The 27,660-nt window shown below is 35.9% G+C and overlaps 1 protein-coding gene across 6 annotated transcripts in view; it reads left to right on the top strand.

Annotated features, from left to right (window-relative positions):
• The window catches only part of CEP57L1 (centrosomal protein 57 like 1), a 69,041-nt gene that overhangs the window by 23,763 nt on the left and 17,618 nt on the right, over positions 1 to 27,660 (top strand). For 2 of the 6 annotated variants that reach the window (XM_072831839.1, XM_072831844.1), the window contains 4 exons: positions 15,939 to 16,014; positions 18,100 to 18,265; positions 20,490 to 20,669; positions 22,007 to 22,128. In XM_072831839.1, the coding sequence (XP_072687940.1) occupies positions 18,103 to 18,265; positions 20,490 to 20,669; positions 22,007 to 22,128 (465 nt within the window). In that variant the 5' untranslated portion in view covers positions 15,939 to 16,014; positions 18,100 to 18,102. Of the gene's footprint in view, positions 1 to 15,931; positions 16,015 to 18,099; positions 18,266 to 20,489; positions 20,670 to 22,006; positions 22,129 to 27,660 lie in introns of all 6 variants that reach the window. The other 4 variants (XM_072831840.1, XM_072831841.1, XM_072831845.1 and 1 more) reach the window with 2 other exon arrangements.

The following is a 27,660-nucleotide window of genomic DNA, read 5'->3' as shown; positions in this document are numbered from 1 at the left end:
ATCTTACACCTAAAAAGGCTAGAAAAAGAACAACAAATGAAGCCTAAAGGCAGCAGCAGAAGGGAAATGATGAACATTAAAGCAGAAATAAATAGTATAGAAACTGAAAAAACAATAGAACAGATCAATGAAACCAGGAGCTAGTTATTTGAGATTAATAAAATTGATAAACTCTAGCCAAACTTATCAAAAAGAAAATCAAAAGGACTCAAATAAAATCACAAGAGAGGAGAAATATCAACGAACACCACAGAAATACAACCAATTCTAAGAGAATGTTATGAAAAACTATTTGCCAACAAATTGAACCACCTGGGAGAAATGGATAAATTCCTACAAACATATAAACTACCAAAACAGAAACAGAAATAGAAAGTCGAACAGACCAATAACCAGCAAGGAAACTGAATCAGTAATAAAAAAATAAAAAAATAAAAAAATCTCCCAACAATAGTCCAGGGCCAGATGGCTTCACAGGTGAATTCTACCAAGCATTTAAAGAAGAGTTAATACCTATTCTTCTCAAACTATTCCAAAAAATAGAAATGGGAGGAAAACTGCCAAAATCATTCTACGAGGCCGGCAAGATGACCCTGATACCAAAACAAGATTAAAACTCCACTAAAAAAGAGAACCATAGGCCAATAGCCCTGATGAACATGGATAAAATACTAGCAAATCAAACTCAACAGTACATTAAAAGAATCATTTACCATAATCAAGTGGGATTTATACCTTGGCTGCAGGAGTGGTTTAATATTCACAAATCAATCAACATGATACACCAAGTTAATAAAAAAGGATAAGAACCATATAATATTCTCAATAGATGCAGAAAAAGCATTTAACAAAGTACAACATCCATTCATGATAAAAACCCTCAACAAATTAGAGTTAGAGGAAACATACGCCAACATAATAAAAGCCATATATAAAAACCCACAGTTAAGATCATCCTCAATGGGGAAAACCTGAGAGCTTTTCCCACTGTTGTAATACTGCAAGTCCTAGTCTCAGCAGTCAGAAAACACAAAGAAATAAAAGGCATCCAAATGAGCATTGAGGAAGTCAAACTTTCACTATTTGCAAATGACATGATATTCTATATAAAAAAAATCCAAAGACTCCACCAAAAAAATTACTAGAACTGATACATGAGTTCAGTAAAGTCAGGATACAAAATAAATATACAGAAATCTATTGCATTTCTATACACCGATAATGAAGCAGCAGAAAGAGAAATCAAGGAATCAATCCCATTTACAATTGCACCAAAAACCATAAGATACCTAGGAATAAATCGAACCAATGAGGTAAAATATCTGTACTCTGAAAACTATAAAACACTAATAAAAGAAATTAAAGAAGATGCAAAGAAATGGAAGTGGATTGGAAGAACAAATATTGTTAAGATGTCTATATTACCCAAAGCAATGCTGTACACATTTAATGCAATCCCTATCAAAATACCAACTGCATTTTTCATGGAACTAGAACAAACAATCCAATAGTGTGTATGGAACCACAAAAGATCCCAAATAGCCAAAGCAATCTTGAAAAGAAAAGCAAAACTAGAGGCATCACAATTCTACTTCTATTAAAGGTAGACAACTAAACATTTACTTGTCTCACTTTGACTCCTTCATTACCTCTTTCTCCTACTTTTCCTCCCTATTTCTTTGATCTCCTTTGAGGTATTTCATTCCTTCATTCGCCTTCTAAATGCCAGTGGTTTTTAGCATTCTGAGCTCCACCTTTTTCTCTCTAACTTTATAATTCTTAACCTCAACGTGTCTGTGGGGCACCACAATGGATAGATAACAGTAGCTTTCTAATGGACAAAGGCATTGAATCTCAGCCACCCCATCCCATGCGCGCGCGCACACACACACACTGAAAATTGCTAAGCTTTATATTCTTCGGTGATCTAATTGATAACCAAATCTATATCTCTAGATCTAGCCTAACCTGCTTACCTAAACACTGGACCCATATTTCAGTCTGATTGCTGAATAGCTCTGTCTCCAGTACCTCAAACTTGACATATCTAAAGCAGAATTCATTGTCTTCCATTAGACTTGTATCTCCTTTTGTATTTCTTTGAGTGCCACCACCATCTCTTCACTTGCCCAAGTGAAAATTTTGATTCTTTCCTCTCCCCCATTTCCCCATTTCACATATCTAGTTGGTTCCTAAGTCCTTTTGATTGTATCTTCTCAGTGTCTTTCATGTTCATCTCATCTACTCCAGTCTTAATTCAGGCCTATATTTTTCCTTGTTTTAATTACTTCAGTAACCTCTTTGTCCCCCTTCCAAAGATGTCTTCCCCTTCCAGTCTATCTCATAGCCATCTGAATTACCTTGTCAGAATGCAAACATTATTTTCCTTTATATCGTTCATTTGCTCCTCATTGCCTGATCCTACAGAAGACAGACTCTTCACTGTGCTGTACAAAGTCCTTTGTGGTTTGGCCTTTGCATACCTTTTTAGCCACCTCTTACTGCTAACAGCTATTCACTGTGCTCCAGCCAAATTTGCTTTGGTCTGTCATGTCCCTCTGGGATTTTTACATTCTATCTTCACTAAATAAATATTTCCAAGTTTTTTTTTGTTCCTGTTAAGCACCTTGTTTGCTTGTTTTGGTCTCTTTTATATCTTTCCTCAATGTTTGGTAAGGCTTGATCAAACAACTTATATCTAAGAGTCAGTCACTAAAAAACTGATTGGAAACTCCAAGTCCATGCAATCTTTATTTTATCATCTTTAGTATCTTTGTTAACTTGGGCTAGTCGTATCCCCTTCATAAGGATCTTCCCATCTCCCCTTGGATATAATCTAGACTACCAGTGTTCTGAGAGCTGAATAGTCCTACTTTGAGTCTGGTTCCCCACCCTCACCTATGCTGAGTGTCCCTTAATCCAGAAATACTCTATAGTTCCCTCTTCATAGAAAAAATAAAACTTCTAGTCTTCCTCCCAGATAGGGGTAAAGGAGTCTTCTGGCTTCATAGAGAGATGAAGGGAGTTTGGACATACAATTTACTTCTGACCTAAACTTTCATCCTGTTTTCTAGTGTTTGGCTCTATCTTAACTATTACTTACAGAGGTGCAGCTAATTCCTGAGCTATTTGGAGATTCTGCAGAGTCAACTTAAGAGTCATTTTTCTTACTTGGGTTGGGAGACTGCCTTTTTTGCATTAGCTAAATCAATTACTATTTGTACATCTGTTTTCTATTTTTCCAAAGTTTTGTTGTCCTTGCAGGTTGATATCTTTTTTAAAAAAAATTAATATTATTTTAGAATTTTTCTAAGAGGGAGCAAAAGTTAGTGGGTATGTCCACTCTGGCATATTCACCTAAACTCCTCTTTCAAAACTGTTTGTAATTCTAAATTATTTCTGGCTTTACTTATTTCTCCATCAATCAGGAAGAGTTAGATAATATCTCTTTTGTATTCCCATGACACTCTGTGTATGCTTTTGTTACAGAACTGATCCCATTGAGTCATATCTTGTTTTTAACTTGTCTCCCCTACCACACATTGTTGTGCAACAGAACTTTTTCATCTGGGAAAACTGAATCTCTATAATTCCCCATTTACCCTTCCCTTCAGCCCCATTCCACTTTCTGTTTCTATGAACTTGACTACTCCAGATACCTCTTAGAAGGGAATCAAAAAATACATTTTTTTTGGCTTTTTTGGGGCTGGCGTAGTTCATTTAGCATAATGTCCTCAGTGTTTATCCATGTTTTAGTGTGTGTCAAATTTTGCTTAAGGCCAAATTAAATTCCATTGTATGTAAATACATTTTGTCTACTCATGAATATTTGGGTGACTCCACCTTTTGACTATAGTGAGTGATGCCATTATGACAGATATTTTCTCAAAAGATCCTGTTTTCAGTTCTTTTGGATATGCCCAGAATGTCATTGTCTTTTAAGACATTGATTTTTTAAAAAATATTTATTTATTCATGATAGACATAGAGAGAGAGAGAGAGAGAGGCACAGGCAGAGGGAGAAGCAGGCTCCACGCTGGGAGCCCGATGCGGGACTCGATCCCGGGACTCCAGGACCACGCCCTGAGCCAAAGGCAGGCGCTAAACTGCCGAGCCACCCAGGGATCCCCTAAAACATTGATATTTTTTAAGGAAAATGCTTTCCCCCTCTATAAGAAATAGAATGTTTTTCATTTGGGGCTTTAATGATGTTCTCTTATGTTGAGATTCAGGTTATACATTCCTGGCCAGAATACTGCTTAAGTGACGTGTCCTTTTCATGGTTTCACATACAGACACAACATGATGTCCATCTTCTTAGGGGTGATGTTAATTTTAATCATCCAATTAAAGTGTTATTCTGTTTATTATGCAGTTACTCCTTTTTCTCTTGAAGCTTATAAGCAACCTGTAGAGGAGATATTTTTAAGACCATGTAGATATCCCACTCCTTGTCAAAATTTCTACCTTTGAATTTAACATTAATGCTTCTTGCCTAAATTAATCTTTACTGTGATGGTTGTAAAATGATGATTTTTCAAATCTAGTAAGGATTATTTTTAAAGTTAATTATTAATTGTGGAGCAGCGCAGGTGACTCGGCAGTTTGGTGCCGCCTTAGGTCCAGGGCCTGATCCTGGAGGTCGGGATCGCGTCCTGCATCTGGCTCCCAGCGTGGGGCCTGCTTCTCCCTCTGCCTGTGTCTCTGCCTCTCTCTCTGTGTGTGTTTCTCATGAATAAATAAATAAAATCTTAAAGGAATGGAAAAAAATAATTATGAATTGTGTTAAATAGATCAATTTGAATGTCAAGTGGTCAATATATTAAATGTAAGATTTCTTACTACCGTTAATATATTATACATGATAATCACTGAATCATGATTAAACTGCTTCTGAATTTTTGGGAATGTAATAGTTATGGTATTCCTATAAGGTCATTGCATAATCTTAAAAGTTTAGGGATCCCTGGGTGGCGCAGCGGCTGGGCGCCTGCCTTTGGCCCAGGGCGCGATCCTGGAAACCCGGGATCGAATCCCACGTCGGGCTCCCAGCATGGAGCCTGCTTCTCCCTCTGCCTGTGTCTCTGCCTCTCTCTCTCTCTCTCTCTCTCTCTCTCTCTGTGACTATCATTAAAAAAAAAAAAAGTTTATAGTGTGCTTTTCTTTTTTTTTTTAATTTCACCTTTTTTTGAGAGAGTGTATATGAGCATGTGTGCAAGTGGGGTGGGGTGAGGTGGCGTTTGGAGGGGCAGAGAGAGAGAGAAAGAATCTCAAGCATGGGGCTTAATCCCCAGACCCTGAGATCATGACCCAAGCCCAAACCAAGAGTAGGATGCTCAACTGACTTAGCCACCCAGGCATCCCTAAAGATTTCACTCTTAAAAAATCTTTGCACCCAACATGGGGCTTGAACTCACAACCCTGAGATCAAGAGTCACATGCTCTAGCAACTGAGCCAGCCAGACACCCCTATAGTGTGGTTTTCTTACTCTCAGTTTACAGATTATTTACCAGGTACTCCATTGTCTGAATCCTGCTAGTGAACTCTTTATTTAATTAATGAGTAACCAAATAATATTCACTTTCTGCCATTAACTTTACAATATGGAGTACCTTTGAGAACTTTAACTGAATGGAAAGATATAAACTCTTTCCTTTTTTAAAGCATAATTCTCATTCTATGTGTGTAATTAAAACTGGTTGATCTGAAGCATTTAGCATCTCTTAAATATGCCTGAGGTTGTTACAGTTTCTTTTTTTAAAAAAAGATTTTATTTATTTATTCATGAGAGACACACAGAAAGAGAAGCAGAGACATAGGCAGAGGGAAAAGCAGGCTCCTCCCAGAGAGCCCAATGTGGGACTCGATTCCAGACCCTGGGATCACGCCCTGAGCCAAAGGCAGATGCTCAACCACTGAGCAGCCACCCAGGCTTCCCACAAAGTTGTTATCGTCTCAAGCAATATGACAGATTAGATGTTCAGAGAAACCTCCTCTGGTAAAGAACACAGAAATGCTGTATAAAATGTTAAAATACCTTTTGAAAGGCATGGCTGAGTTGGAAGCAAAGCAAGAGGAAAATATGAGGCTGTATGTAATGAGAAATCCAGTTCCACAGGTATAAATGAGACCTAGAACCCATTTTATCCCTGAGGACATCTTCTGTGATCTCTCATGGCATTAAGAATCTGGGCATTAAGGAGGTGTTTCTGCTTGCATGGGGCAGGGGACAAATTTAGATGGCCATGCTCACTGGTAAGTTTGGACACTACAGTATAAAAAGCTGGGATCCCCAAAAGATAAAACCTTTGGTTAATGACAGGAAAATAACCTGCTCTTCAGAGTGACACCGTTTCATCCTTGGCTTTAAATGGAGTGGACTAAAGGAATCTCTCTTCATCATAATTCTGTTCTCTTGTGGGTTTGGAGTTGGAATTCATACTGCCAAAAAAAAAAAAATCTCAATATAAAAGTTAAGTTTAATGGTGCCTTGGGTTTGGGGTGCCCTGAAGACCCAACAGAAACAAATAGAAATCTTCTCTGAAGAAAAGTGCTTTAAATACTGGCTTTTAAGTATTTCTTTAGTTAAAGTTCCAAGCATACACATTTATTAGAGACCATTCTTGGGATCGATACATGTGAAAGAGAGAGGAAGGAAGCAGTATTAGGCAGAAAAGTCCAGCTTCAGTGAAGACCCAACAAAGGTTTCACTGATAATACAGGGAGCTCTGAAGATGAGGTGATCCTTCAGAGTTGACTTGAGTTGGAGCAAGAGGGTCAGATATTTTTACTTTCATTGAATGTGGGCTGCTCCTGGAAGGAGCCTTGACCTTAAATGAGACAGTATTCTTTAGACAGAGCAATCCCCAAAGAGGGCCAACATCCAAGAGCCACTTACTGGCAGCATTCCTAGGAGCTGTGGGAAAAGTTCACATTCCTGAAAGGGAATCCAGGCAGTGCCTCATAATGTCCACCACAATGAGCAAAGAAAACTTGTAGGCAAACATTGCATTGACTTTGTAAATCAAAGCAATATTATCTCATTTGTGTGGTTAAAATAAAAATAGAACTAAAAATTTCAGAATCATTGTATTATATGAGTCTGGAGGGGAGTGATTGGAATTAATGCCTTCGAAGATCTGTGTTCTGTGGTGGAATACTATACAGAAGTGAAAATGAATACCATATAGCTTCATGTTCCAACATAAATACCAAAATACTTTGTGAGTAAAGTATGGTTCCATTTATATAAAGTTTAAAGACTATCATCACCAAATAATATATTGGTAAGGATACATATAAATGTGATCAAACTTGATAGGCATTAAAATGAGTAACACAAAATTCAAAGCAAGAGATGGGGAAGGTGCACAGAGGGCTTCCACAGCAATATTTATCACACTTTTCTTAATCTAGGTGGAGATACACAAGAAATTTGTTTTGTTATAATTCCTTTAACTATACATGTATGTATTATGTATATGGTAAATCATTTTTAAAACACTATTAAGGTATTAAGAAGGAAGGAATCTTCTGGTCTTGGTGACCAGAGCATGTTAAAGTTACTCCTAAGTTAGTATTCAGCTGTGTTAATCTGGATCTACTGAGATTTAATCAGAAATAAATTATCAGTTATATGATTGAGTCATCTCCATTTGGTTTATCAATTTTGCCCTAATTGGGGGATGGGCTTACTCTTTAACAGGCGTTTCAGGTACGCTGATGAAATTTGAAGTTTGAAAATGATTACAAATTCTTCAAGTTTTTGTTAGTTGAATTCAATATGTAATATAATAGTTACCAATGTTCAATGCAACATCTACATCAATAAGTTAGAAGCTCTACTTTTTTTCTCCCCAAATCTGTTTAATCCATGAAAATCAGAGAAAGCAGCTTTGAATTCAGCATGATGAACTCTGTCTCTCTGAAGACCTTTAGCAGAGCTTAGATAACTTGTTAAAGATAGTGTGAGAACAAGTTTGTGTTGATAGAAACAATTAGAACAAACGGACTCTAAGATGCTCGTAGACTCTACTAAGATTACATGATTCTATGCTTGGTTCAGTGTTTCTTACCTCCCATTTCTCTCCAGAAGGCATTTTCCTGATGACTTTCCATTAGGATAGTCTCCGTTTAGATCAATCTAAATCAACCAGAGTCCTTAAGAGAGAATATTTTTCTCTAGCTTCATGGATTTTGGAGTGCAGGAAATTTGAGCTGTGTGACCTTAAGCAAATTAGTTAGTGTCTCTGGACTTTGGCTCCTATATCTATAAACTGAGAATATTGCAGCTGATCTAAATTTTAAATAGATATGAAATTTCCCCATATTTCTAGAACTCCCAAATATTTATGACTTATACAGATTGATGGTACCATGGACTTCTTAAATGTTTAGAATATAGTCACCACTGTTTCAAACTAAATAACTTGAAATATATCCTTTGCTACCTCTTAATACTTCTTGGAGGAAAATATGAGATAATGCTTTTTTAAAAACCAGACTTCAGAGGCGCCTGGGTGGGTTAGTAGGTTAAGCGTCTGCCTTTGGCTCAGGTCGTGATCTCAGGATCCTGGGACCGAGCCCCATGTTGGGCTCCTTGGTCAGTGGGGAGACAGCTTCTGCCACTCTCCCCAACCCATGTGCTCTCTCTCAAATAAATAATTTTTTTAAAAAAATGAAAGACTTTTATTTCACTGTATTCTAAAGTTACCTGAATTTGTACCTTAACCTTCAGCTCGTTATTTTGAATGTCCCTGTAATTCCAATGTCTCATATTTTTATAACTTTACAATGCTATAATTTTTCCATGACACTTTAATTCTTATCTATAGCAGTATTCTTTCATTTTAATATAAACTATTAATGGAATAGATATTTTACAGTATTTTGGGTAAAAATGCTAAAATTTGGGTAAAAAACTAATACAAATACATATAAATTAAATATGAGTCAAAAGCATGATTTTAGTTTTATTCTCCCATTTGATTATGCTGGGAAATTTTTAATTATTTTAAATTATTGCATACACGATAGCACATTAATAATTTCCTCTTCAATTTATTAAGCTTAAGAAATTACTAAAGGTCAATTATAGGGGGAAAGTAAATCAAGGCAGAGTTACATAACTTTCACATCTTATCAAGTAGAAAACTCTAAATTGCAAATAACTTTATTATGTCATCTGAATAGCATAAACCTTAAGCGTGTGTTGTTATATCCCTGTCACTATTCTTGTGTTTCATTCACTGTGAAACAAAGGTGTAAGTTACAGTCAGTATGTTAGTTTGCTAGGGCTTCGGAAACAAATATCATACCACAGACTGGGTGGCTTAAACAACTGAAATTTATTTCTCACAGTTCTGGATGCTACAAGTCTGAGATCAAGATGTCAGTAGATTGGTTTCTTCTGAGGCCTCTCTCTTTGGCTTGCAGATGGTTGTCTTCCCACTGGCTTCACTTGGTCTTTCCTGATATATCCCTGGCATAAAATTTGTATATCCAAATTTCCTCTTTTTACAAGGACACCAGTTAGATTGGATTAGAGCCAATCCTAAAAGTTTCGTTTAAACTTGATCACCTTTTTAAGGCCCTATCTCTAAATACAGTCAGTCTAAAATACTGGAGGTGAGAGCATCAACATATGAATTTTGGAGGAATAATGAATTCGGTCAGTGAAAATGTATATAATGTAGTTCCTGCCAAGAAGTTTTCAAGAATGAAAATTAATATCTGTGCAAGTGGCTTGCATGATGGGTACACTTAATTGTATGGTGACTTATGGCAGGTTAGCTCACAGGATGGATGACCTGACACAATTTATGAGTGCTGTATGATTTTAAGGCAGGTAATTGAAGTTCTCTGTAAAAGGACATCCTAATTCGAATAAAATTTCTATGTCTTTGCTAGTTTCTCTTCCTCTACATGCCATTTTAGTATGGGGCCTTTGGAACTGTCTTCAGTTCTTACATTATACCATCAGTAGTCTCTTCCTCTTCAAAATTGGTTGACTTTTTTTTTAATCTAAACTACTCCTTTGGGGATCCCTGGGTGGCTAGCGGTTTAGTGCCTGCCTTGGGCCCAGGGCCTGATCCTGGAGTTCAGGGATCGAGTCCATCGTTGGGCTCCCTGCATGGAGCCTGCTTCTCCCTCTGCCTGAGTCTCTGCCTCTCTCTCTGTGTGTCTCTCATGAATACATAAATAAATAAAATCTTAAAAAAAAAATAAACGACTCCTTCCTTCTTGAAATAGTCTCCTCTCTTCATTTCTGACATCATGCTTTTCTGATTCTTTTCCCCTTATAGGTTTCCTTTCTCTTGTTTTCCTTATCTTAAATCTTTTCTATTTATACTCTTCCTTTTTAGTGACTTCTATTTTCTATACCATCCATATGCTGATAATGCAATTATTTATATTTCTATACTAGACCTCTCCTCCAACCTTTAGACTCTTCTGTGAAACTACCTATTTCATGTCTTATCTTGGATGTCTCACACTCAGACTAGCATTTGACACATATCAGTACTATATGAGTATTAGCTATTGTCTTAGTTTTTTTTTTAAATAAATGGCACTATCATCTACCCAGTTATTTAAGCTAGAAAACTTGATCTCTCCCTTTTCCTCTTAGAGGATGATTTCCTCTAATCATCCAGTTCATTACTTACATCTTCAAGATACATCCTGCTTCTATACACTCTCTTCATCTCCATTTGTCACCACCCAAATGCAACATCATCATCTCACACCTGGCTAACTGCAAATGTCCGTAAACTCTGGGCTATTTAACATAGTGATTAAGAATCAAGGCTTTGGAATTTTTTTTTTTTTAAGATTTTATTTATTCATTCATGAGAGACAAAGAGAGAGGCAGAGACACAGGCAGAGGGAGAAGCAGGCTCCATGCAGGGAGCCTGGTGTGGGACTCGATCCTAGGTGTCCAGGATCACACCCTGGGCTGAAGGCGGCCCTAAACCGCTGAGCCACCTGGGCTGCCCTAGGCTTTGGAATTGAAATGGCTAGGTTTAAATCCTGGCTCCACTACTTGCAAGTTGTATGACCTTGAGTGACCTCTCTGCCTCTTTATTTATAAAATGAAAATAATAGTAATAATAATACCTACCACATAGAATAGTTAAACGCTTTAGATGAGATACTGCATGTACAGGGCCTCAAATCACAGCAAGAATTCAATACAAGTTGGCCATTGTCAAGTTTGCAGAGTAGCAAGAATGCTCTATATTTAAATTGCTATTTTCTAAAATTTTTAAAAATAAAGTCAGTTATATAAAAAGATTCAAAAAAAAAAAAGAAGATTCACTAAACTGTATAACCAACACCTGAATGCCCCGCTCTAATCACCTCTTTGTACTCTCACCCTCTTAACTACCATTCTGATTTTGGTATTATCTTTTGCTTGTCTTTATACTTTGATACATATGAATATGTATGTGTAATAATTTGTAATACTATTTTTACATGCCTGATATATTGAACATATTCTTCCGCATATCCTTTTTTTCCTTCATCATGTTTTTTTTTTAAGATTTTATTTATTTATTCATGAGAGACAGGGGGAGAGAGAGAGAGAGAGAGAGGCAGAGACACAGGCAGAGGGAGAAGCAGGCTCCACACAGGGAGCCCGATGCGGGACTTGATCCCTGGACCCTAGGATCACGCCCCGGGCTGAAGGGAGGCGCTAAACCACTGAGCCACCCAGGGATCCCCTCCTTCATCATGTTTTTAAGATTTGTCCATGAGGGTACATGTTGCTGTCTAGTTCATTCTTTTTCACTACTGCACAGTTGTTCAATGAATAACTTTTGTCCCTTTTTTAATGGGTATGTTATCTTTAAAAATTTAATTTGTAGGATTTTATCTTATTTTCTTAATCATTTGTTAGCTATATTCATGTAGATATCCTCTCTCAGGCTATGGATTTTCTTTTCACCTTTGTAATGGTATTTTATGATATATATTTTTTAATGTTAAATTAATCTTCTCACTTAATAGGGACTTTTGTTTCATGTTTTAAAAAGCCTTTGTAACCCAAGCTGTTAAAAACATTTTCTCCCAGATATACTGCTTTTTACATTTTAGTTTTTAACACATATGGATTTAATTTTTATATAGTTTGAAATGGGGATCCAGTTTTTAAATTTTGAAGATCAGTTGGCCTGATTGTCACCAATTATAGGCCAGTAATCACCAATTATAGGCCAGCTGTTCTCCACTGATACGAAGTTCTACTTTTGTCATTTATCAAGTTATTACAAAGGTTTGATCTTTTTCTAAGCTATTGTGTTCTATTAGTCTATTCATCTGTCCCTCTTAACTGTAACACCGCTTCAATTATTTTTGTTTCATGTTAAGTCTTGATAAGTGACGGGACAAATTTCTTTATACTATTGTTCTTCAAAAGTGTTCTGACTATTCTAGACCTTTGGCCTATTTTTGTGCCCTTAAAAGAACTTTGAAATGTAAAAGAATGGTATTTCCTTGTTTTCTTTTAAAATAAATATGGGTTGATTTTACCTTTACCACATGAGACACACTCTGTTTTCTACTAGGTTTAATTCTGTCCCATTCCATTATAATTCATTGGAAATATGTTTTTTTAAAATAAATATGGCTGTCATTTATCAAATACATATTTTGCTCATAGAAAGTGCATATTCTGCAGACATAAATTGAGTGTTTTATATACACTATCTTATCTAATTATAGCACCCTATGAGATACATTCTAATTATGTAGAGAAGGAAATTGAGACCCAGAAAAGTAAAAGTTTTTCTGAAAGTCAGAAAGATGGTAAGTGGCAGGTCCAGGATTTGAACTGAGGTCAAACTCCAAGGGTTACTTTTATAACTGGATATAACTGCTTTTCTTTCATTATTGCTAAGATTTATTTTTTTATTGGCTACGTTTTTCTGTAAATTGACTTGTAATCTTTTGGCATTTTTCTATTATGGTGTTATATACTAGATTTATATAATTTATTTATATAAAAGCTTTTTCTATATTAGCAATATTAACCCTTTGTCCTTCATTATAAATATTTTCTTTCTCATTCTTTTTTTTAAGATATATTAATTTGTTTTGGAGAAAGAGAGAGCACATGAGTGGGGGAGAAGAGAGGGGAGTAAAGGGAGAAGGAGAGAAAGCAAACTCCCCACTGAGCACAGAGACTGATCTTACAACCCTGAGATCATGGCCTGAGCCAAAATCAAGAGTCAGAGGGTTAACTGACTGAGCCACCCAGGTGTCCCTCTTTTGAATTCTTTTGCCTTTCACTTTTGTTTGTAATTTTTATATTTTATAGTATGAATTTTAATTTAGCCTTTGTATCTTTTATTCTTACCATAGTTTTTTTTAAAGATTTTATTTTAAAAAAATAAAATAAAGATTTTATTTATTTATTCATGAGAGACACAGAGAGAGGCAGAGACTTAGGCAGAGGGAGAAACAGGCTCCCTGCAGGGAGCCCGATGTGGGATTCGATCCAGGAACTCCAGGATCACGCCCTGAGCCAAAGGCAGATGCACAACTCCCGAGCCACCCAGGCGTCCCTATTTTTACCATAGTTTTAAATGTGAAACACCTTACTGTTTCTAAGATTATTTTAGCTATTCATTTTTTTTAAATAATTTTTGAAGTTTTTAATTATTGGCTGGCTCTATGAAATATTTGAAATTTCCATTGATGTATGGAGTAAGATAAAGGTTTAGCTATATTCTTTTTCCTAAAATTTTTCTAACATTTATTTAATCAACAAACATGGAGTAAACCCATGGAAGTATTTATGTTAAACTCTTATATGTACTAGTTTCCACTGATCAGTTGGTTTTTATATCACTGTCTTAACATTTTAGATGTATACTATAAGTTTGTAATATCTATTAGGGTATCTATAAGGCAAGTTCTGTAACCACAAATTATCCTACTCAATAGTTATAGTACTTTTTAAAGTGCTATATATTAAAAATAAAATACAGTTAGTTTAAACTTTTACTGAGTTTACTCTTAAGGTAAGCTAACCTAGATGCATACACAAAGAAAACCAGGTAAATGAAATAGCTGTTGATCTTTCTCTAGTTTCACTAAGGAAAAATCTAAACTTGAAAGAATTAGTAGTATGGGGGGGGTGCCTGGGTGACTCAGTTGGTTAAGTGTTCAACTCCTGGTTTTGGCTAAGGTCATGATCTCAGGGTGGTCGGATCGAGCCTCACATTGGGCTTTGTGCTTAAGATTCTCTCTCTTCCTCTGCCCCTATCTCACACACACATTCTCTCTCTCTCTCTCTCTCTCTTGCTCTTGCTCTCGCTCTCTCTCAAAAACAACACTAACAACAAAATTTAGCAGTATAGGAAACAGAGTACCCCATTCCTAGAACCCATTGTAGTATCTCTGTCTCCTAATGCCGCCTCTCTAGTAGTCCTATAGGTTTATGCAGAAATGATGGCATATTCAGCCACTAGCAGGAATAGATGCTGGTTGTTAAAAAGGACCATTTTGGAACAATTGCTTCTTAAAGAATGAGTTAAAAGGCTTTGCAGTACAGTATTTGTGTCTAGCACAGTTTTTTTTTGGGGGGGGGTGGTAATTCTTTATGCAGTGGCTCCTTAGTTGTAGCCCATGAAGGTATCTTAATTTTATATACCATAGAGAAAATGGGTAATTTCCCTGGTTGTATACAAGCTGTCATTAATGGTTCTAGTTATAACTTGAGTTTCCCTACACTTTACCAGATTATTGATGCAAATGAGGCCCACATTTCACAGCCTTTTGCCCCACTTGCAAATCCTCTGAAATACTCCACAAGATTTCCTGAGGTCTTTTTAATGATCTACAGCTAGGCTCCGTACCAGACATGTCAGAATCCTTGGAGGTTGGGGCTTAGGCAGCTCTCTTTATTTTCAGAATTTTTTTTCTCTAGAAATTTCTGTCATACATGCCCATGAATATATTCCTTTCAGCTGCTCTCTCTCTCTTGCTGAACAGTATGAACAATGCACAGAGACCTCAAAATGCCAAAACTGTTAGTGGTCTCTAGCAAATTTCCTCTTTATTGGAATATAGCATTCCATACAAGGCAGGACAGTTAATGCCCCAATCTTTTATAGAAATATTGGTGAAATATTTCTCAGTTTTTATTTACAGTCCTCTCCCTTCCTAACACCAACATGTGGGTCCGTGGGACTGGATCAGGGATGAATAAGAATGACCACCACGGTGGTCATCTCCTTTCCTCCATCAAGTAAGGCTTTGACTTTGGGTCAAGCTTTCTATACTTCTTCCATCTTCAGAGTGAGATTTTCTCCTAGAATGCCAAAGTTCTTTATGTAAATAAACTTCTAGTGGTCTTAGGCACTTGTTTATAACAAAGGACTAGATTGCAAGGGTTAAACTGGGACCTTTATTACAGTGACGTCCTCTGAGCATCATAGCATGTCTTCTCTCATTTCTTTACTGCTTCCTTTCTTTTTCTTCACCCACCAGTGGATTGTTATTCTGCCTATGCCCACTTTAAGATGTTTTTACACATTTAAATAAACTTTAGTCTAATTTTTAACTTATTGGCATATTATCTTCTAAGTAGTCATTTCATTTACATTAAAAACCTCAAATTTGAATTTATTTTTTAACTGGTGCAAAATCCAGTTTGTAAAACAAATATTATATTTGGTAAAAAGGAAGCAGAATCCTCCCGAGGACCTCAGGGTATAGTGACCAATGGCAAAATTTCACTCTTCTTATTATTGGAGAAACTCACCAGGAGCCGAAAACTGAGATATCTTGAGTAATTCCAGCTTCAGCCACATACCTCTTTATGAAGATGTACATCCCTGTTCAGAACCTCTGTACTTTGGGATCCTACCTCTGCTTCATTGTGAGCCAGCTGTGACTAACTTTGTTCTCTTGTTTTTCGAGGAAACAGCAACTTAGATAGATGCAGTCTCCCATGGGGAGCAGCCAGTATCTGAGCAGCAAAAACCTGGAGGGATGGAGACCTGGTTAGTAAATGGTAGATGGTACGAATAACAATAGCAAAAAATGATTGCTTCTCAAGAGCAAAGAGCATCAAATATTCTAGCAACACTTCCTAGACTATTTAACTTTTATTTTTATTTTTTTAAGATTTATTTATTTTTATTTTAGAGAGAGTATGTGTGTGTGAATGGGAGGGAGGGGCAAAGAGGGGAGGGTGAGGGCAGAGAATCTCAAGCAGACTCCCTGCTGAGCTTAGAGCTCAACACAGGGCTTGATCCCATGACCCTGAGATCATGACTTGAGCCGAAATCAAGAGCAGGATGCCCAACTGACTGAACTACTCAGGTGCCCATAGGTTATATAACTTGCAAAATAGACAAATCAGAACATCCTCAAGACAGCCAATCATGGCAGTGGCTAAAGTAGGAAAGCCTACTGAATGAAGTATATTCTGTACCCTCCCAGGAAATACAGTCATGGGAAATGTCTTTCTTTGCCTTATGAACTGGGAAGGTAGTAAAATCACTGAAAATGTGCAGTTCTCAAAAACTAAAATAGGCTAATTATATAATGGAATTCTAAATTTACATTTTAAAGATTTTATTTATTTTAGAGAAAGAGAACCTGTCCCAACAGGGGAGGAGCAGAGGGGGAAGGAAAGGGACTAGCAGACTTCATGCTGAGCACAGAGCCCACCACAGGGCTTGATCTCATGATCCTGAGATCATGGCCTGAGCTAAAATTAAGAGCCAGATGCTTAAGTGACTGAGCCACCTAGGCACCCCTAAATTCACATTTTAAAGAATTGTTTTTTGTGTGAACAATTATTACTGTTTCTTCCAATGTGGTTATGAATTTAATTAACATTGATTAGAATCTTTAAGTAGAATACATTTCTAATATATTCAATTTATTTTTATTTCATTTTTTAAGGGAGGGAGAGAGGGGAGCAGGGGCAGAGAGAGAGAGGGAGAGAGAGAATCTCAAACAAGACCCCAAGCTTAGTGCAGAGCCCATCCGCAGAGCTCAATCTCACAACCCTGAGATCACGATCTGAGCTGAGATCAAGAGTTGGACACTTAACCAACTAAGCCACCAAGGGACTCCTTTTCTAAAGTATTTAAATTACAGAAAGAAAAATAAATGATTTGGGGAAAGTTAGACAAAAAATTATCTGCTAAAACTCTCCTAAAAAATAAAAAATTAAAATTAAATAAAACCTCCCAGAATGCCAAAATAAAGCTGTTTCAGGTTCTTCAGATTTAGAACTATTCTAAACTATGATTAGAATGCTGGTGCACTGGGGCACCTGGGTGGCTCAGTTGTTTAAGTGTCCAACTCTTGATCTTGGCTCAGGTCTTGATTTCATGATCATGAGTTTGAGCCCTGCATTAGGTTCCACAACCACTCAGAGACTGACATATCCAAAATTACTCTTGAAAATTCCTTAGGAAGACAGTACATTGGAGTTCAACAATCAGTCTTGGGGATCCCTGGGTGGCACAGCGGTTTGGCGCCTGCCTTTGGCCCAGGGCGCGATCCTGGAGACCCGGGATCGAATCCCACATCGGGCTCTCGGTGCATGGAGCCTGCTTCTCCCTCTGCCTGTGTCTCTGCCTCTCTCTCTCTCTCTCTGTGTGACTATCATAAAAATTTAAAAAAAAAAAAAATCAGTCTTCGAGGATTGGATTATATAGGTGGCCTGTGTTTCAAAGCTATGTTGTCTTTTAAAATTTATATTTTCCCTAAGAACCCTAGAGTTATACTGTTTGTAGAGAGATACTTAGATGAGGAGAGGTATATGAATTTATGATCAACTGAGAAACCAGTAAATTCACACCACCCATATAATTAGTGCTCACTCCAGAGCATGTGTTCACTGAAAATCAGCAGAATTGTCCATACTATTTATATAGTAAATAGTCATTTTTCTTCCTTGTATTGTTGAGTTATTATAGTTGAATTTGTGATGATTAATTTCATAAAGAAACAACTTCACAGTATATGATATGTATTTATGTTGTTTCACTTGAATTTTTGTCTAATATTTTTGTCATTTAAATATGAAAGAATGATACCATACTACATAAGTCCTTTATTCTCTACAGATAATGGATTCTGAATTAATGCATAGTATAGTCGGAAGCTATCTTAAACCTCCAGAAAGAGTGTTTTTTCCATCATTTACCCAGAATAATGAATCCTCTCAGACTCCCCACTATGCAAACTTCGAAGGTACCTCTCCTAAAATTCTTCATAGTCCAAATAGCCAAGGTAAGTCTAATATAAAATAATATTTAGAATTAGAATGATATGAAATATGTTATATAAAACTATGTTTGTATGTAAAAAATAATATGATTGTGTGTTTAATCTTAATAAAACTATTAGTTTAAAAAAACTATTAGTTTTGACGATGTTGATTAAAGTTTCTATAACCATGGATAAGTTGTTTAACATTTTTTATTTTGGCTTCTTGAGCTATGAGATGAGGATTAACCAGGGGCATCTGGGTAGCTCAATCTGTTAAGCATCTGCCTTCCGTCAAGTCATGGTCCCAGGGTCCTGGGATCAAGCCCCACATTGGGCTCCCTGCTCAGTGGGGAGTCTACTTCTCCCTCTCCTTGTGCCCCTCCCCTCTGCCCTCTGCTCATGCTCTCCCTCTCTCTCTCTGTGAAATAAGTAAATAAAATCTTTTTTTAAAAAGATGAAAATTAACCAACTAGACACATATTACAAATTTATCCTAAAATATCATGAGAAAATAGGAAAATACTCTTTGACCTAAAAAGTCAGATTTGGAATCCTTCTAAACTATATGATTAAAATACTAGTGAATTAAGTAAAGTTGTATCTTATTCAAGGATTAAATTCAGAAATTGCCTGTTTCCAAAATTACCCTTGAAAATTCCTTGGGAAGCTAGTACATTGGAGTAACTACAAAATACAAGTATTGTAGTGTTGAAAACATAAATTTAGGAGGATCTCAGAATTAAATTAGGAAAACATTTATAACTTCAGGCATACCTATGTCATACAAATTACCTTCTAAGATGCTGGTTATCACATTGTTTTTTAATATTCTGTAATAATGGTTAGCACTAATAAATAGACTTGCTTTGTGAAGTAAAAAATTCACAAGAAATATTCCAAATCAGCAAACCAGGTATTGCGTATCTAAAGAGCAATAAATATAATTTCTTTATCTCATTTGTAAAAAAAAAAAAGAACCAAATAGTAATCTCTAGCAAACCTATTTCTAATTGGATATAATACTCCAGGCATACCTTGGAGGTACTGTGGATTCGGTTCCAGACCAGCACAATAAAATGAATATATATCACAAGAAACTGAGACAAATGAATTTTTTGGTTTCCCAATGCATAAAAAAGTTACATTTGGACTATACTGTAGACCATTAATTGTGCAATAGCATTGTCTCTCAAAAAAAAAAAAAACAATGCGCTACATATCATAACTAAAAAATACTTTATTGCTAAAAATATTAAGATCATCTGAGTTTTCAGTGAGTCATAATCACTGATCACAGATCTCCTAAGCAAATATATTAATAATGAAAAGTTTGAAATATTGCAAGAATTACCAGAATGTGACCCAGAAACATGAAATAAGCAAATGCTTTTGGGAAAATGGTGCTAGTAAATTTACTCAGCGTAGGATTGCCGCAAACCTTCAATTTATAAAAAATGTTATCTGTGAAGTGCAACAAAGTGAAGCACAATAAAGCAAGGTATGCTGGCATAGGAAAATTAACCTATAACATTTACTTATATTCCATTCCTCTCTAGTTTTCTGGTTTGAAGTTATAACTGAATAGAAAGTGTTATTTGAAAATTTTATAACTCTGAACTTACCTGAATCATGATGATATTAATATAGCTAAATCAAAATCACAGTAGTATGTATATACCACTTAAAATCTTTCAAGCCTGACATGAGTTAAATCACTAGGTTATAATTTTTTTTTTTTCTGGTGGAAGAAGTTGTATTGTAACACATATGTTCTGATTATTAGTACTATATCTTAGACAAAGAAACAATAAGTGTTTGTGATTTAACTAAAACTAAAAATATCAAGAACTGAAAAACAGCTTTAACATTAAACCTAAATTTCCTTGTCAATGAGTGATACTATATCTTCATTTTCTTTATCCATACTCAGATTCTTATGACTCCTAGGCTGTACATTATTTGAAGATAGTTATTTTATTGAATTAAATTTTGATTATTAGTTGTCTCAAATCTAGAAAATAACTAAATATAATCATAAATATACTGTTTTTGGAGGATATGTTGGAAAAGTTTGTCCCTCTGTAGAGTTTTAGTGATTTGGGGAGGGGGGATATATATTGCTTATATGTTTTTCTGGCTCACTAACAAAAATATAGTGTTCACTTTTATTGCTACTAATAAGCAATAAGTGTACTAAGTGTTCACAAATTTTCACTGAAGTAACAAGCAAATTTTTTTTCAACAGCTCTTATGTTAGCCTTAAAAACTCTTCAGGAAAAGATTCATCGTTTAGAATTGGAGAGAACACAAGCTGAAGATAACCTAAACATTCTCTCCAGAGAAGCAGCAGAATATAAAAAGGCCTTGGAGAAAGAAACAAATGAGAGAAATTTGGCACACCAGGAACTGATAAAGCAGAAAAAGGGTGAGGAAATCTCATAGCTCTCACAAACAAGGAGTTATCAGAGTTTACAACTTGAAAATAATAAGCCCAGTCTAAGATTTACTCAAATTCTTTATTCTTATATATATTCAAACCTTGAGGCCTTTTTCACAGATAATTTGATATTTGCATTAAATGGATATCATTTTGAGCTTACTTCTATTACATTTTATTCCAGTTTGTAAATTCTTGAGATTAAAAGAAAAATTAAGTTTTTAGACAAATTGTGTTTAGAAATTAGAATATTTTCAGAATACCAACAAAATCTAGTTTTACCCATAATATAATTGAAATACTTTATATTTTCAGTCAACATTGGTTTTTAAAATTTGAAAATATAAAGCAACACTAGTAATTAAATACAGAAACCATAAAAATAAATAAAAACTTTGATTAACTTGAAAGATTAATTAGAGGAAATAGTAAGTAGAGGTTTCTGTAGAATTTACAAAAAGGACATCTGGACATAAGTTTTAGAGATTTAGAACGTAAGTTCTTTATATAATTTTTACTTCATAATATATGGCTTTCTTTTTCCTTTTACTACATTCATCCTGATAAATAAGGTTCAAGTTTGTGTTTCAACTTATAAATAGAGTGAAGAAATGAGAAAAATTTTTTCTGAGATAAATGGACAAAAGTGAAAGAAAGAACTAAGGAAAGTAAAAAGTTAAAGGATTAGAAAGAGGTTGCTTACAGCTTAGGAAATTATGCTGTCAATAGTCAGGAGCAGAGGAAATGGGAATGGAAGAATGCATATACCTGAGTTTCCTGAAAGAGAAAAATATATTGATAGGAAAGAGACTTTAGGTCCTCTATTTTTCCAGATGATGTCATTTCCCAAGAATAGCCAGGACTTTTATCACTCCACAAGTCACTGAATCTCACTGAAAGCAGAAGTTTGCTCTTTGAGTCTTTAGGGGAAGACAATGTTAAACTAGTTATATTCAGTTAATGAGATATTCACAAAATGTATGTCCACAGCTCTTACAGAGTCAGTACTTAGAACTAAAGAATCCGGGCAGCCCCAGTGGTGCAGCGGTTTGGCGCCGCCTGCAGCCTGGGGTGTGATCCTGGGGATCTGGGATTGAGTCCTATGTCGGGCTCCCTGCATGGAGCCTGCTTCTCCCTCTGCCTGTGTCTCTGCCTCTCAGTCTCTCTCTCACGCTGAATAAAATAAATAAATCTTAAAAAAAAAAAAAAAGAACTAAAGAATCCTTAAACTTTTAGTTCTTGATTGGATTTATATAATGTATTTCTTGTGATAACCAAATCTCTGATTTATGTGATAACACATTATTACTTTTGCTTTTTCACAGATATTACTATACAGTTAAGCTCAGCCCAGTCTCGCTGTACTCTTCTAGAGAAGCAACTAGAATATACAAAGAGAATGGTTCTCAATGTAGAGCGAGAGAAGAATATGATCCTAGAACAACAGGTAAACATATTTTCTATAGGAATATAATTTAATATTATTTTGAAGAATATTTAATGTCATGGGAAAATTGTATTATAATCTTAAGTAGGATAGGAAGTTGTATTGAGGAGATTTCCACTTACAGTGAAGCAGACTACGTCATTTGGACCAAGCTTTCTGTAGAGAAAAACAAGAAAACTAGGCAAGGTATCAAAGAGGAAGGAAGGAAAGGACACAGGGAGGGAGAAAGAAAGGAAGAAAAGGGAAAAATATATAAAGGCATTGGAGAATTAACGAAGTGATGAAAATCACCAATTCAAAATCTATGTGTGTATTTAAATCCAAAGAGATTGACCTTCAGAGAGGTTGGTTTCAGGCCCCATCTTCTTAGGGAATTTCTGATTCCAGAAGAGTCCATTGAGAAGCTAAATCATGCTTGTTTTAAAAGATTTTATTTATTTATTGGAAAGAGAAAGATAGCAGAGAGCATATGCATGCACATACGTGCATATAATAGGGGGAGGGGCAGAGAGATGAGGAGAAACAGACTTCCCACTGAGCAGGGAGCCCAATGTAGACTCAATCCCAGGACCCTGGGATCATGACCTGAGCCAAAAGCAGATGCTTAACCAACTGAGCCACCCAGGTACCCCTAAATAATGCTTTTAAAAGTTTATAGGGCTTAAGAAACTAACAGTAGATTCCAGGGTCTACCAAGAATAGGAACCCTGATAAATCTCTTGTGCTCTGACTGCTTTGTAAAGGTGATCAAGAAGGAAAACAACCCAAATTACAACTCTATCAGAGTAACCCAGAAAATCTTAGTCCCTAAAATTGGATTGAAGTGATCCTGAACAGCTAATGTTCCTGGGGACCTCAAATTATTTCTACAAACATTTCTTTGATACAGTGAGAAACTTTCAATCAGACATAACCAGGCAGAAGGAGTTAAGCTACTACAAAAGTTACTTTCTTTAGTGTTTTATGGTTTTCAGAGTACAGTTCTTTCACCTGTTTGGTTAGGTTTATTCCTAGGTATCTTACTGTTTTTGGTGCAATGGTAAATGGGATTGATAGTTTAATTTCTCTTTCTGCCACTGCTTCATTATTGGTGTATAGAAATATAACAGGGCACCTGAGTGGCTCAGTTGGTTGAAGGTCCAACTTTGATCTCAAAGGTCAGGTCTTGATTTCAGAGTTCTGAGTTCAAGCCTCACATGGGGCTCACATTGGACAAGGAGCCTACTCAAATAAAAAAAATTTAAAAGACAAAGAAATGCAACAGATTTCTGTACATTGGTTATGTATCCTACAACTTCACTGAATTCATTAATCAGTTCTAGCAGTTTTTTGGTGGCATTTTTGGGTTTTCTGTATAGAATGTTGTGTCATCTGTATTTAGGGAAAGTTTGACTTCTACCTTGCTGGAACACTGATGAAAGAAATTGAAGAAGACACAAAGAAATGGAAGGACATCCCATGTTCATTGTAAGAAAAAATGTTAAAATGCCTATACTACCCAAAGCAATCTACACATTTAATGTACACACTAACAGAATACCAACAGCATTTTTCACAGAGCTAGAATAAACAATCCCACAATGTGTATGGAACTGCAAAAGACACCTGAATAACAAAGCAATCTTGAAAAAGAAAAGCAAAGCTGGAGGCATCCTAATTCTGTACTTCAAGTTACATTACAAAGCTATAGTGATCAAAACAGTTGGCACTGACACAAAAATGGACACATAGATCAATGGAACAAAGTAGCAAACCCAGAAATGAACCCACAGCTGTATGGTTAATTAATCTTCGACAAAGCAGGAAAGAATATCCAATGGAAAAAAAACAGTGTCTTCACCAAATGGTGTTGGGAAAACTGGACAGCAACATGCAAAACAATGAAACTGGACCACTTTCTTACACCAAACACAAAAATTAATGCAAAATAGATTAAAGACCTACATGTGAGACAAACCATTAAAATCCTAGAGGAGAACATTGGCAGTAACCCCTTTGACATTGACTGTAGCAACTTCTTTCTAGATATGTCTCCTGAGGCAATGGAGACAAAAGTAAGAATAAACTATTGGGACTTCATCAAAATAAAAAGCTTTGCATAGCAAAGGAAACCGTCAACGAAACTAAAAGGCAACTGGCAGAATGGGAGAAGATATTTGCAAATGACATATTTTTTTTAAAGATTTTACATATTTATTTGAGAGAGAGAGTGAGCAAGAGAGAACAGAAGCAGGGGGAGTGGCAAAGGCAGAGGGAGAAGCAGGCTTCCCACTGAGCAAGGAGCCCAATGTAGGGCTCAATCCAAGGACCCCAGGATCATGACCCAAGCGGAAAGCAGACACTTAACCTACTGAGTCACTTAGGTGCCATGCAAATGACATATCTGATAAAGGTTTAGTAACCAAAATATATAAATAACTTATGAAACTCAACACTCCAAAAAAAGAATAATCCAATTAAAAATGGGTAGAAGACATGAATAAATATTTTTCCAAAGAAGACATCCTGATGGCCAAAACACATGAAAAGATCCTCAACATCACTGATCATCAGGGAAATACAAATCAGAATTACAATGAGATATTCAACTCACACCTGTCAAAATGGATAAAATCAAAAACATAAGAAACAGGTGTTGGGGAGGATGTGGAAAAAGGGGAACCCTTATGTACTGTTGGTGGGAATGCAAACTGGTGCAGCTACTGTGGAAATGAGTATGGAGGTTACTCAAAAAGTTAAAAATAGAACTACCCTATGATCCAGCAATCACACTACTAGGTATTTACCCAAAGGATACAAGAATGGTGATTTAAGGGGGTACGTGCACCTTAACGTTTATAGCAGCATTATCTACAATAGCCAAACTATGGAAACGGCTCAACTGCCCATCAACTCATAGATAAAGATATGTGTGTATGTATACCCACACACATACACACACACACAATGGACCATTACTTGGCCATGAAAAAGAATGAAATCTTGACATTTGCAATGATATGGATGAACTAGAGAGTATAATGCAAGTGAAATAAGCTGGTCAAAGAAAGACAAATACTATATGATTTCACTCATATATGGAATTTAAGAGACAAAAAGGGAAAAGAGAGAGAGACAGAATCAAGAAACAGACACTATAGAGAGCAAATTGATGGTTACCAGAAGGGAGGTAGGTGGGGGGATAGATAAAATAGGTTTTGGGGATAAAGGAGTACATTTGTTGTGATGAGTACCAGGTGATACGTGGAACTGTTTGGCAATCACTATTGTGCTCCTGAAACTAATGTTATGCTCTATATTGGCTAGGATTTAAATAAATTTTACTTGAAGAAGACACTATGAAAAGAAATAGCATTTATAACAGACTATGTAACCACTTACAAGTTAGTTCCAACTGGGTGCTGGCTCTGAAAGACACAATTATTCTTGGGCACCCAGGTGGCTCAGTCAGTTAAGTGTCTGACTCTTGGTTTCAGCTCAAATCATGATCTCAGTGTCATGAGATTAATTCCTGCATGGGGCTTCAAGCTGAGCATAGAGTCTCTCCCTCTCCCCCCACCCCTCCTCCCACTCTTTTTTTTCAAATCAATCAATAAATAAAATCTTTAAAAGTAAAATAAAACAATTATACTTTTTATAATCAAGGAGATAAAAAACAAGATTGGCATTTTCAGGAAAGCATTGGAAACCATAAAATGGCAAAACGGATTTGAGAAAGAATCAAATAAAAATTATGGAACTGAAAAATATAGTATCTGAAATTTAGAACTGAATAGATGACTCTAACAGTAGACTGGAAGAGATAATTAGTGAACTAGAGGGCAAAATCATCCTGCTCACCAAGAGGCAAAATGAGAGTAAATTTAGAAGAGAGAGCAAGAGGCATAAGCTAGAGTGAGAAAGTCAAACTTAAGTCTTTGGAGTTCTGATAGGAAAGGAGAGAGAATGGGACAGACGCAACATTTGAAGAGATAGCGACTGAGAATTTTTAAAAATGGATTTAAAAAATCGCACCACAGATTCAAAAAAACCAATTCTATAAAACCTATAAAACTAAATCAGGATAAATAAAAAGAAATATATACCTAGACACCTCAGAATAAATAATAAGACAAGCATAAAATCTTAAAAGCTACTGGGAGGAAAGATTACCTTCAAAGGGACAACAATTAAAGTGACAGCTGACTTCTTAACTGAAAGTACTTAATTCAGAAGACAATGGGCTGATATAGTTAAGTATTAAAAGAAAATACCTGCCAATCTAAAATCCTAAACCTGGAGAGAACATCCTTTAGAAATAAAGATGAGGAGCACCTGGGTGGCTCAGTCGGTTGTGTCTGCCTTTAGCTCAGGTCATGATCCCATGGTCCTGGGATTGAGCCTGATGTTGGGCTCCCTGTTCAGCAGGTAGTCTGCTTCTCCTTCTCCCTCTGCACCTCCCACCCAACTCCTGCTCTCTCGTGGGTGTGCTCTCTCTCTCTCTCTCAAATAAATAAATAAAATCTTTATTTAAAAAAGAAAGAAAGAAAGAAAGATGAAATAAGGACATTTAAAGAGTAACAAATACTGAGATCATTTATTACCAAGAGATCCATTCTAAAGGAAACATTAAAGGACATTTTTCAGACAAAAGGAAAACTATTTTAGATGGAAGGTCATAGATGCAGGAAAGAAATAAAAGCAATGAAAATGATGTGTGTATATATATAACAGTATCAACACTGGATTTTATTTTTTTTAAAGATTTATTTTTATTCATGAAAGACACAAGTAGAGGAAGAAGCAGGCTCCATGCAGGGAGCTCAATGCAGGACTCGATCCCAGATCCCAGGATCACAACCCGAGCCGAAGGCAGATCTCAACCGCTGAGCCACCCAGGCAACCCGATAGATACTGGATTTTAATGGGTCAAGTGCTTAATAGACTTTTCAAGAAACTATAAAAATTGACTCCAAAATTCATATGGAAAAGCAAAGCTCCAAGAACAACAAAACTATTCTGAAAAATAAGGTGAAATCTTGCTCTACTACATCTTGAAACAAATTGTAATGCTATCAAAATTAACATATTTATGTGGATAGATAACCAGAATAAAGGAATAAAATATACCAGAAATAGACTCACTTACATGGAAATAATATACAGCAAGAGTGCCATTGCAGATCAGTGGGAAAGATAGACTTCAGTAAATGGTTTTGGGAAAATTGGCTAGCTATGTGAGGGGGTAAAAAAAATGAAATTGGATCCCAACCTTACATCACACAAAAAAATCAATTCCAGGTGGATTAAAGATTTACATGTAAAAAGCAAAACTTTGTAATTTTTAAAAGCAAATAGAGAACAATATCTTGATGACCTTGGGGTGGAGAAAAATTTCTTAAACAAGACATAAGTAACAAAACAGTAGAAAAATGGGCTCAATTATAAAGTGGCATTTTATAGGAAAAAAATCACAGATGGTCATACATTTATAGAAGAATTTTCATTCTTATTAGTAACTAGGAAAATGCAGATTAACAGCACAACACGGCA

Source organism: Canis lupus, chromosome 7 (genome assembly GCF_048164855.1).
Source record: "Canis lupus baileyi chromosome 7, mCanLup2.hap1, whole genome shotgun sequence".
In the NCBI taxonomy this organism is placed as follows: Eukaryota; Metazoa; Chordata; class Mammalia; order Carnivora; family Canidae; genus Canis; species Canis lupus.
The sequence above is the reverse complement of the archived record's forward strand: the minus strand, read 5'-3'. Positions and strand labels throughout refer to the sequence as shown.